Source organism: Acomys minous, assembly GCF_964271855.1.
Source record: "Acomys minous genome assembly, chromosome: 7".
In the NCBI taxonomy this organism is placed as follows: domain Eukaryota; kingdom Metazoa; phylum Chordata; class Mammalia; order Rodentia; family Muridae; genus Acomys; species Acomys minous.
Genome location: NC_140488.1, coordinates 88,891,791 through 88,904,840, shown reverse-complemented (window position 1 = coordinate 88,904,840; position 13,050 = coordinate 88,891,791). Strand labels below are relative to the sequence as shown.

At 33.6% G+C, this 13,050-nt stretch overlaps 1 protein-coding gene across 10 annotated transcripts in view; it reads left to right on the top strand.

Moving 5' to 3' along the window:
• Positions 1-13,050, top strand: part of DMD (dystrophin) — a gene marked incomplete at its 3' end in the record, with an annotated part of 2,106,393 nt that overhangs the window by 1,267,696 nt on the left and 825,647 nt on the right. For all 10 annotated transcript variants that reach the window (XM_084788839.1, XM_084788837.1, XM_084788840.1 and 7 more), the window contains one exon: positions 8,410-8,585. In XM_084788839.1, the coding sequence (XP_084644965.1) occupies positions 8,410-8,585 (176 nt within the window). The remainder of the gene's footprint in view (positions 1-8,409; positions 8,586-13,050) is intronic.

Below are 13,050 nucleotides of genomic sequence, written 5' to 3'. Positions count from 1 at the left end.
TTTTTAAATAGCACAAAAGAAAAGAGATAAAGTACCATAAGTTTGTGAAATTACATCAGAGTATTCACCTAGATTTGTCACACTTTATTTTCCATTCATTGTATTTTCATTCAACTTTGTATACATTTATAAGTATACTATTCTAAAATGTATTCAGTGTGTCGCATAAAAGATAAGGGGTTATTTATTTCATATTCTTCCATCTGTAAGCAAATGGCATCTTACCTTACCTGCATTTCCTTTTTCTTCCCCTCAATTTAACCAGACTTAAAAGACTTAGAAATGCAACAGTGTCATTTTCTATGATTTCAGTTTAACTTTTGATTGAAAAGATAGCTAAGAGTCATGCGGTTGTTATCAGGTAAACATGGTCCTTGTTTTTCCCTGTTCCCGCCATCTATATGTAGTTGCCCCCACCTTTGTTTTATAGCATATCAGTTTTATATACCCTCATTCTATAGTACTCCCCATTGCTAAGATTCTGATCCTTGAGCCTTGCCATGGAAATCTTGGCCTTTGTGTTTTGAATGAACTCTCTGGGAGAGTCTGATGTACATTCCTTATTAAGAATGAATGTTTAAGTATTGGGATCAAACCACAAAAGCTTTTCTAACTATATTGAATAATCCAACAGATTTAATTATGATTTTCATTTTCTCCAATACTAAAACTAGATGTTAATTGCTAGAAAAGTAGATAAGGATGCCTATGTCAACAGTATATTAGTATGATATCAAAGCCTAGAAGATTCATGGGTAATGAATAATTCAGTACTTAAAATATTCATACACTATAGAATTAAAGTTAATGTTTTTTTAATTTGTGAAGTTGAGACTTTACATTTAATTTTATAAATCAAATGCTATCATTTTGTGCCTTATAAGCTAAGAATGAAATAGCATATGCAATTTTTATTTCCTTTTTGATCCATTATTTTTCTCTCTTATGCATTATCATTGAAAATTTTTAAGTAGAACATACACAATAAATGTTTCTTCTGGCTAAAAAAATCTTCTCACATAAATTCAATACACTATTTAATGAGGACTTTTACAAATTAAAAAACAGAAAAAATCAAAGACTTTGATTTAGGATTCTGTATAAAAGAGATTTAGAATTAACAATTTTAAATAACCACTCCATTTTAGCTATAAATTTCTATCGCTTATATGCAATCTTTAAATAATAAAATCCTTGTTGGTTCAACAATTGGGCTGTAAAGTCACTATAGACATTAGCATGTTTATTTGAAGAAGGCATATTTTCATTTTAATTGTTCTGTAAAATGACCATAAAATGAAGATCTTATCGTTTTTGTTGACTTCTGAGGTTATTTCATTGTAAGAAATATGCTACCAAAATTCTTTATTTAAAAGGTAAGAGTATGAGCTAGAGAGATTGCTTAGTGGTTACAAATATGTATTTCTCTTGCATCACATCAAGGCTCTGTTCTAAGGGCATCTGATACACTTTTCTGGCATCTTCAGGCACATTCATTTATGTGGTATACATAAACTCATGCAAGCAAATACACAAGCATTTAAAAAACATAAATAAAATTATAAAATTGTTAATAATAAAATAGTTTGATGCTGAGGAAGAATTAAAATCTTATACAGGGATGACTTAAGTTTTTAATTTATTACACAGCAATTGTTATACCCTTGCTTGTGTTTTCACATTCCCACCCTCACTCCCTCTTCTGCTCTATTCCTCTCTCCTAGGCCTATGACAGAAGGGGACCTCCTCCCCCACCATATGACCACAGCCTATCAGGTCTTGTGAGGATAGGCTGCTTTCCCTTCCTCTTTGTGCCTACCCGGCCTCCCCACCAAGAGGTAGTGGTCAAATAGGGGGCACCAGAGTTCATGTCAAATGTAGTCCCTGCTCTTCTCACAACTGTAGAGAATAAGTTGTCCAATGGCTATATCTGAATAGGTGGTCTAGGTTCACTGTATGCATTGTCCTTTGTTGGTGCAACAGTTTGTGCAGACTCCCCTGGATCCAGTTCCTGCACCCTTGATATTCCCCTCTGGGAACTTCTATTCCCCCAGAGTCTAGCAGTGAGTCCCAGCATCTGTCCAGATCCCCCACTGGGTGGAGTCTCTCAGATGACATCTGTGTTGACCTAATATCCACTTATAAGTGAGTATATACCATATGTGTCTATCAGGTTCTGGATTACGTCACTCAGAGAGATTGTTTCTAGATCCATCCATTGGCTTGCAAATTTCAAGATTTCCTAGTTTTTAATAGCTGAGTAGTATTCCATTGCATGAATGTACATACCACACTTTATCTATTCTTGGATTGAGGGACATCTAGGCTGTTTTCAGATTCTGGCTATTACAAATAAAGGTGCTATGAACATAGCTGATCACATGTCTTTGCTGTATTGTGGAGCGTCTTTCTGGTCTAAGCCCAGGAATGGTATAGCTGGCTCTTGAGGTAAAAATATTCTCAATTTTCTGAGAAAATGTCAGATTTATTTCCACACATCCTTGCCAGCATGTGCTGTCAGTTGAGATTTTGATCTTAGCCAATCTGATAGGTGTAAGATGGAGTCTCAGAGTCGGTTTGATTTGCATTTCCCTCATGACTAAGGACATTGAGATTTTCTTTAGGAGTATCTAGGCTATTCAGTATTCCTCTGTTGAGAATTCTCTTTTTAGCTCTGTATCCCATTTTTAATTGGATTATTTGGTTTGTTGGTCTTTAATTTCGTGAGTTCTTTATATATTTTGGATATTAGCCCTCTGTCAGATGTAGGCTTGGTGAAGAAACTTTTCTAGTCTGTAGACTGTGGATTTCTTTTCTTGACCGTGTCCTTTCTCTTACAGAAGCTTTTCAGTTCCATGAGGTCCCATTTATTAATTTTGGACAATAGAGCCTGAGCTATTGGTTTTCTGTTGAGGAAATTGTCTCCTCTGCCAAAGAATTCAAGGCTCTTCCCCAATTTTTCTTCTAACAGATTTAGTGTGTCTAGTTTTATGTTGAAATTTAAACTTTAGTTTTGTTCAGGGCAATAAATATGGATTTATTTGCATTTTCTACTTTTCGATATCCAGATATACTACCACCATTTTTTAAGATGCTATCTTTTTTCCTTTGTATGGTTTTGCCTTCTTTGTCTATACTCAAGTGTCCATAGTGTGTGCAGTTTTTTTCTTGGTCTTTGATTTAATTCCAATGATCAACCAACTTATTTTTCTGCCAGTACCATTCAATTTTTATTACTGTTCCTCTATAGTACAGCTTGAAGTCACAGATGGAGATTCCTCCGAAAGATCTTTTACTGTACAGGATTATTTTAGCTATTCTGGAGCTTTTGTTTTGTTTTTCCATATGAAGTTAAGAATTGATCTTTCAAGGTCTGTAAGGAATTTTGTAGGTATTTGATAGGGATTGTTGTGAATATGTAAATTGTTTTTGGTAAGATGGTCATTTTTAATATGTTGATCCTCTTGATCCAAGAAGATGGGAGAATTTTCCATGTTTTGACATCTTCATTTTTTTCATAAGGCTTTCACTTGCTTGGTTAGAGTTACTTTACTTTATTTGTGACTATTGTGAAGGGTGTAGTTTCTCTAATTTCTTTCTCAGCCCATTTGTCATTTGTATATAGGAGGGCTATTGATTTTTTAAAATTAAACTTGTTTCCTACCACTTTGCTGAAGGTGTTTATCAGTTGTAGGAATTTTCTGGTGGAATTTTGGGGGTCACTTTCATAGACTATCATATCATCTGTGAATATTGATACTTTGACTTTTTCCTTTCTGATATGGATCCCTTTTATCTTCATTTGTTGTCTTATTTTTCTAGCTAAAACTTCAAGTACTATACTGAAGAGATATGGAGAGAGTGGGCAGCCTTGTCTAGGTCATATTTTAGTGTAAATTCTTTCAGTTTCTCTTCATTTAATTTGATGTTGTCTATTGACTGGTTGCATATAGACTTTATTATGCTTAGGTATGTGCCTTGATCTCTCTAAGACTTTAAACGTGAATGGATGTTTGATTTTGTCAAATGCTTTTTCAGCATCTAAGGAGATGATCATGTGATTTCTTTTTAGTTTGTTTATAAGTTTGATTAAATTGATGTATTTCTTTACATTGAACCATTCATGACTGTCTGAGATGAAGCCTACTTGGTCATGGTGAATTACATTTTTGATGTACTCTTGGATTTGATTTGCAAGTATTTTATCGATTAGTTTTACACCAATGTTCATAAGAGAAATTGGTCTGAAATTCTCTTTCTTTGTTGGGTCTTTGTGAGGTTTAGGTGTCAACATGACTCTAGCATCATATGAGTTTGGTAATGTCCCTTCCATTTCTCTTTTGTGTAATAGTATGAAGAGTATAGGTATTAGCTCTTCTTTGAAGGTCTGGTAGAATTCTGAACTGAAACCATCCATCCCTGGGCTTTTTTTTAGTTGGGAGACTTTTGAAGACAGTTTCTACTTCCACAGGAGAAATAGGACTGTTTACTTTGTTTACCTGAACTTGATTCAACTTTGTTAAGTGGAATCTATCAAGAAAATTGTCCATTTCATTTAGATTTTCAAATGTTGTGGTGTGTAGGCTTTTGAATTAAGACCTAATGATTCTTTGGATTTCCTTGGTCTGTTTTGTTGTGTCTCCCTTTTAACTTCTGATTTTGTTGATTTGGATATTGTTTCTCTGACTTTTACTTAGTTGAGCTAAGGGTTTGTGTATCTCGTTGGTTTTCTCAATGAACTAACGTTTGGTTTCACTTAAATTTGAATTTTTCTATTTGTTACTAATTTATTGATTTCAGCCCTGAGATCATTTCCAGCTGTCTACTCCTTGTGTGTGGGTCTGCTTCTCTTTTTTCCTAGAACTTCCGGATGTGCTGTTAAGTTGCTTTTATGAAATGTTTCCAATGTCTTTATGAAGGCACATAGTGCAATGAATTTTCCTCTTAGCACTGCTTTTATTGTGTCCCATAAATTTTGGTAAGTTGTACCTTTATTTTCATTAAATTTTAGGAAGTCACTAATTTCTTTATTTATTTTCTGACCCAGTTATCATTGAGCAGAGAGTTGTTCAGTTTCCATGTGTGTGTAGGCTTTTTTAAAATTTCTGATGTGGCTGAGGTCCAGCTTTTGTCCGTGGTTGTTGATAGGATATAAGGTATTATTTCAATCTTTTTCATCTGTTGAGGCTTGTTTTGTGACCTACTATATGGTCAATTTTGGAGAAAGTTCCGTGAGGTGCAGGGGAGAAGGTACTGTATTTTGTGTTTGGCTGGGAAGTTCTGTAGACTTCTGTTAGTTCCATTTGATTCATGGCATATGTCAGTGTCACTATTTCTCGAGGTAACTTCTGCTTCATTGACTTATCCTCTGGTGGAGGGAGGTGTTGAAGTTTCCCACTATTAATTTGTGGAGATTGATGTGGTGTTTAGACTTATTAATGTTTCTCTTAGAAATGTGGGTGCCCTTGTATTTGGAGCATAGATACTCAGAACTGTGATGTCATTTTGGTTGAGTTTTCCTTTGATGAGTATGAAGTGTTCTTCCTTATCTCTTTTGAATAATTTTGGTTGAAAGTGTATTTTATTAGATAATAGAGTGTCTACTCCAGCTTGCGTCTTGTGTCCATTCGCTTGAAAGACGTTCTTCTAGCACTTTACTCTCATGTAATGTCTATCTTTGTGGCTGAAGTATGGTTCTTGTACACAGCAGATTGTTGCTTTCTCTTTACCCATATATTCTGTTAGTCCATGTCTCTTTATTGTAAAGTTGAGACCATTGATGTTGAGAGAGATTAATGACCACTGACTGTTGGTCCTTTAGTTTTTATATTGGTTGTAGTAATGTATTTGTGTGCTTGCCTACCTTTTTGTTTCATGAAAGTAAAGTTATCCATTTCCTGTGTTTTTCTGGGTATAGTTAACCTCCTTGAGTTGGAGTTTTCCTTCTAGTATCTTCTGTGTGGCTGGATTTGTCCATAGGTTTTGTTTAAAATTGTGTCACAGAATATCTTGTTTTCTCCTTATGTGGTTATTGAAAGTTTTGTTGGGTATAGTAGTCTGGACTGCCATCTGTGGTCTCTTAGAGTTTGCAAGACATCTGCTCACGCCCTTCTGCATTTTATGGTCTCTGCTGAAAAGTCGGGTATGATTCTAATAGGTTTGCCATTGTATGTTGCTTGGCCTTGCTGCTTTTAATATTTTTATTTGGTCTGTACATTTAGTACTTTGATTATTATTATACTATCCTTTTGGGAGGATTTTCTTTTTTGGTCTATGCTATTTCACTATTTAGTGTTCACTAGGCTTCTTGTATATTTATAGGCATCTCTTTCTCTAAATTGGAGGGAATTTTCTTCTATGATTTTTTTGGAAATATTTTCTGGGCCTTGGAGCCAGGCTTCCTCTCTTTCTTTAATTCGTATTATCTTTAGGCTTCATATTTTCATGGTGTCCTTGATTTCTTGGAAGTTTTGCATCAGGAATTTTTTAAATTTAACTTTTTTTTGATGGTTGCATCAATTCCTCCCATTGTATCTTCTACACCTGAGATTCTTTCTCTATCTCTCGTATTCTGTTGACGATGATTACCTCTTTTCAGCTCTAAGTTCTCTCTTTCCAGGCTTCCTCAGTTTGTGCTTTTATTATAATCTTCAGATCTTGAATGGTTTTATTGATTTCCTTCACCTGATTGCATTTTCCTGAATTTCTTCTAGTGATTTCTTCTGTAGGCCTCTATCATGGACTCTCTAAGAGCCTCAATCTTCCTGTATTTGTTTACAGATTTTATTTATTTCCTCCATTACAATCTTCATTAGGACAAATTTAAGGTCCATTTTCTTGTGCTTCAGTTGTGTTAGAATTCACAGGGATGATTGTTTTTGGATAACTGGATTCTGGATGTACCACATTATTTTGGATTTTAATGTTTGTGTTTTTATTCTGGCCTTTATGCCATCTTGTTGTCTGGCATTGGGTGATAGTTTCTGGTGTCCTTCACTGGCTGTTGAGAGCAGCTTGTAGGTGAGTGTATATAGGTTGAGACTCCTCAACTGCAAGGATCAGGGAACTATTCATGTGGATCAGGTGGGTGACTTGAGATCAGACCTGTTAACTTTCCATGGACCATGTGGGTAATCTGATGTCAGATCTACCCATGGTCCACACCATGGTGTCTCCTCTTAGAAGAGAGACTCGGGCATTGGTGTTTTGTAGCCCAGAGTTCTGATTCTGTCGGAGACACAGAGCACTAGTGCTGTGCACTCCACCAGATGTGCAGCTAGACCTTAGAGACAGTTCCCTTGCCTGCATGGACCTGAGAACTTTTTGTGGATTGGCCAAGGGACCTGAGGTCAGATCTACTTGTGTTTCAGACTGTGGGTGTCTGCTGGGCTGGGAAATGCAGACACTGGTGTTTTGTAATATCCAGTTTAGTTTGATACCTAGAGAGCAGGCATTGAGTGCATATAGGCACGTGGCTAGACTTTGGAGATTGTGTACATACCTGCAGGGACTCAGGGATTTTCTGTGCATTAGCCAGGCGGCCATAGACCAGAACCACCTGTGTTCCATACAGTGTAGACCTCTCTCACCTGGAAATCACCAACAGTGGTGTTTTACAGTTTTCAGTTTGGTTCTTAGGTCGCATACTTGGTTGAAATAATTTCATTTTAACGAACAATTTCTTATGCTTTACTCTTAAATGTTAATTTAGAATAAATTGTAGAAGATATGTAACCATGACACGACCAGTGACTCATAAAAGTGTTCTAGTAGCAATAATTTTTTTCAGATTTATTACTGTACATTAGAAGTTTCTTGAGGGTTGCTATTAAAAGCAATTAATTTTCAGCTTTATGCAACTGTATAATGCAAAATAGATTGACGCAAACAGAATTTGAAATAAATGTCTTTAATGTTCTAAGTACTTTTATTTTAAAAAGCTCCAGAAGTTAAAAAAAAATTAGCTAAAGTATATATGTTCTTTTTTACCTTTGTATTGACAGCTAACTAAGACATTCAAATACTTGGTTCATGTTTAAATTTTACAACATTTCATATACTATTGAACATATAAAATCCTTGTGGGGACAAGAAATCAAATTTTCTCTTGAGAAAGTTTCCAACTAATTGATTTGTAGGACATGATAACATCCTCTAGCTGACAAGCTTTCAATACAAAACCCCAAGCTGAACTGAGAGGGTGCTTTTTTACTAATATAAAACCTATCCTTCTGTCTTGTATACATTGGATGTGGGCATGTCAGGTTCACTGAGCAACTTTCACCGTGAGATTTTCAATTTTTATCTCTCAATGTAACTGCAAATGGAAGCATGTTCTATAAGCTTTTTCTCGCATTAAAGGATGTCGGGTTTCATTTTTTTTGTGTGTGTGTTTCTGGTGGTTTATAGGAACTCCAGGATGGAATTGGGCAACGACAAACTGTTGTCAGAACACTGAATGCAACTGGGGAGGAAATAATTCAACAGTCTTCAAACACAGATGTCAATATTCTAAAAGAAAAATTAGGAAGCTTGAGTCTGCGGTGGAACGAGATCTGCAAAGAGCTGGCAGAAAGGAAAAAGAGGTATTGTGTCAGAGATTTTTAGCAGAGATAAATTATCCTTTAAGAAAGATTTTGTTTCTTGAAAACTTATAAAATAGGTGAAAGTTACTAATATTAAGAATCTATCAAGATAATCAATAGCAGCATAGACATTTCTTGTTTTTTTCTTAGGTACTATAATATATACTTGTTGCTCTTTAGTGCATTTTCATTGTTTTTAATATATTTTATTAATTTATTCATATTATATCTAAATTTTTATTCCATCTCTAGTATCCTCCCATTCCTCCCTCCCTCCCGCTTTCCCCTTATTCCCCTCCCCTATGACTGTGACTGAGGGAGACCTACTCCCCCTGTATATGCTCATAGGGTATCAAGTCTCTTCTTTGTAGTCTGCTGTCTTGAGGACTTTATAACTGATTAAATTGGACAATTATTTTTAGGTAAATTTTAGTTTTTTTTCCAAGATATATATTATTTTATTAATTTGTTCTTGTTACATCTCAATGGTTATCCCATCCCTTGTATCCTCCCATTCTTCCCTCCCTCACATTTTCCCCTTATTCCCCTCCCCTATGATTGTTCCTGAGGGAGATTTCCTTCCCCTGTATATGTTCATAGGGTATCAAGTCTCTTCTTGGTAGACTGCTGTCCTTCCTCTGAGTGCCACCAGGTCTCCCCCTCCAGGGGACATGGTCAAATGTGAGGCACCAGAGTACATGAGAAAGTCATATCCCACTCTCCAATCTACTGTGGAGAATGTTCTGATCATTGGCTAGATCTGGGTAGGGGTTTAAAGTTTACAGCCTGTATTGTCCTTGGCTGGTGCCTTAGTTTGAGCGGTAGTTTTTTGTTCTTATTAATATTGACTACATATGCCTTGAAAAAAACAGATTCCTATTTTTTCTGATAATGTTTGTTAACCTGAGTGACTAAAGTCTTGTATGGTTTGGCTTCTAAATGGAATTTATGGTTTAAACGTAAAGATAGGGACACTATATCTGTTTACCAAAATGTGCTAAAATTTTATATTTATGTAATTTAATAGAAAGTCTTATATGCTGACTCATTGTAATTATAGGTTAGTTACAGCTAGGGATCTGTACTATAAAATGTCAAAATCAACTTCCTTAAGTTTTTTTATATTTATGAATTTATGTGCATAGAAATCAGCACATATCGACTATACTTCCACACACATACACATATACACATGAACAAATGTGATTAAACAACAATAAAAAACTTCTACAAGGGTAATGCTTTTATGTAGTTTAGCAGTCATGTGTCTTTCTCAGGAAACATTGACATTTTTGCTTCTTACTCTCTGTTACTATGCTACATACTCATTCTACTTGCTGTCTAGCAATAAACACATATACGCAATACATTTTAAAGTTAACTATTAAAGTAGAAAGTTGTCTGCATATATTTTATTTTTCACATTTACTTGGTAAACTACGTACATTAAAATGAGTGAGGTTCATTATGACAGTGCATAAAGTTAAGGTTGTTAGGAATGGAACTTATTTTGTAGCTCAGGCTGGCTTTGACAATTCTACTGTCCCAGACTATGAAGTGCTTTTTCTTAAGTTTTTATAACTCAGCTTCAACAGTTGTTTACCTCATGTAACATTTTCAACATAAATGTTTCTTTCTTTAGATTTCCACTCATATCAGCTTTGTGACAGAATTCCTCAGATTTTTTTACCCATTAAGTTTTGTGAAATGTAAATATGTTTCAAAATATAGGTGACAGTTCTTCGCAGTCCATTCACTGTTATTTAAAAATATCCAGTAGCAAATGCACAAATAATGTAATACTTCAAATAGAATATATTAACATAAGAAATGTAAAAGGACTGTAATTATGAAACTATTGTTAATCAATAGCTTGTTTTCAGTGCAAGACAGATGGAGGTCAGGAGGAAACAGAAGTTATTTATAGAACAGGTACAAAAGAAGATGCCTCTGCTATATAGCAATGGTATTTTTTGTAATGATCTTTAAATTAGAAATACTGAACAGTTTTTAGTTCAGAATGCACACCAAGGAAGTAATATCAAACATAAATGTACAAAAATATTTGAAGTCATTCTGCTATATAGTTTTAGATTTCTCTTTTATAATACAACATATACAAAATAGAGGAAAATTCCCTGAAATGTTTAAATAGTAGTATATACCCATTAAATGTAAAAACAGTATAAAATATGGTAATAATCTCACACAGAAAGTTCCTTGTTCCTTTCACCACATATCAGATGAACCTAGTACTATCTATATGTTTAAGGATGATAGTTATGTCAATAAGATGTTATACACACAAAAACAAACTTTATAAACAATGAGATGCAAATTAAAATATGTTATCTCTGAAGGGAAGTTATAGGATAAAGCAAAGCAAGCCTGTATAAAAAGGATTTCTTTAATTCTGTGAATAAATTTGAATGGATGCCACAATCTTGAGTATAGAAAAACATTTCTTTGCTTTCACTGACCTTAAAATGGAATTGAGCATTTTCTTGTATTTGAATGTTGGCCAAAATAAAAATAAATAAATAAAATGCACAGTAATAGTATAACTGTGAAATCATAGATATCTTCATTTGTAATGAAAGTTACTCTACATATCTCAAGATATTTTTCATGATTGTCTTTATTTTTACTTTCTAATAATCTAACCTTTAAACTTTATATAGTATAATATAAGAGTGTAGTAATTATTTATAGTATATAAACTTCAAATTACAATAGTTAACATTTTTAGGTCGGTAAACATTATAAAAACTGAGACTGACTTATAGGAACTAAATTATATTATGATATTAAATTATGTTAAAGTGTACAATAAGTATATGCAATACACTTATTGATCAAAGACTAACTTGTATCAATTATGTTATCTTTAGAAGCTTTATGAATCTGCTTCCAAGAACACTAAAAGCTATTTTATCCAGCTTTATTTACCTCAAAAATGCAGTATTTACTACATAATATTTATACATTCACAATAAGAACACACATTATATCACAATGTAATAGTTGTAATAGTTTTACAGTGGTTTTAACCTACTTGGTTTCTCTGTGAATTTTGTAGTATTGACTTAATGTTAGAAATCATAGGTTTAAACAAATAGCCAAGGAAACTACAGAGTAAGAGGATACAGGCTTTCCAGATGAGACTTGATAGGATGAGGTCATATGTTAGGGGAGGGAGGAGGGCTCCCACTTTCTGAAGACTAGTAGAAGGGGGGAGGTGTATGAAGAAGGGAGGGCCAGACCTGGAGGTAAAGAGGGAGGGAGCTACAATAGGAATGTTATGTGAAAAAATTTAAAATGAAAAATAGAAAAATATAATGAGTTTAGTCAAATAGCCAAGGAGGCTCATGGAATATATATATATATATGTATGTGTGTGTGTGTGTGTGTTTGTGTGTGTATTCATATGCTATATATAAATATATACATATATACATATTACATATTTTATAAATATACAATATATTTATATTATCATATATAATAAATAACATTATGTTAATATTAATAAAATATTAATTTATATTAAAGATTATAATCCAGAGATTTCTCAATTTAAAGTTATGTATTTCATTTTCATTAAATTTTATTTGTTTTTCTTGTTTTGCAAAAGTACTTCTCATAAGTTATTGCACACTTTATATTATAACATTTTAAAACATGCATAGAATAAAATTTTGTCATCGCTTGATTAAGGTAATAACTGTCAGAAATTTGGTCAAGTTAATTTAATTAGTAAATCATATTTTGGCACCAGGATCCACTTTTACATACCTCCCTAACCAACTATTACATTAAGACATAAAATAACATTAAATTTGAAGAGATACTGTTTACAAATGACTTTATTCTGCATATATATATGATGATGCCAGTGTGTACCCAAAGAATGTTTTGTCATTTTAGTTATGTTCTAATGAATTATATGTATTGTTCTTGACTAGTGGAATCTAATTCTGGCCTCTTGCTCAATACTGAGAGCTCTTTGGAGCTATTCTGGCTCTTGTTTGGAATAAACTATCTTTGATACACTTGTTATTTCTTTAGAAGAAAGAATATGCATAAAAACTAGCATAGAGCAGTAGACTCTTTAAAAGAATATTGAATTCTCTAGCAAACAGTATCAGGATAAACAATGTTTAAATATTACTTTTTCAATGATCTATTTCAGAGCACATAGAAGTTAAAAGTTAACCTATGCATATTAAATAACCCTTATGGTGTAAGACTGACTGATTGATCCATGTTTATTAGTTATTTAAACATCTCTATAGGAATAATTTGCCTGCATATGATTGATGCTATTTTGCACAAGAAACTTGACAATACAAACAAGATAATGGGAACCATCCTTAAATGTACTTAAGGGAAGAAACCATTGTTTAAAGACCTCAGTTCACTGTTTGTAAGCAAATGGATGCTGTTAATTAGCAATGAACTTTAT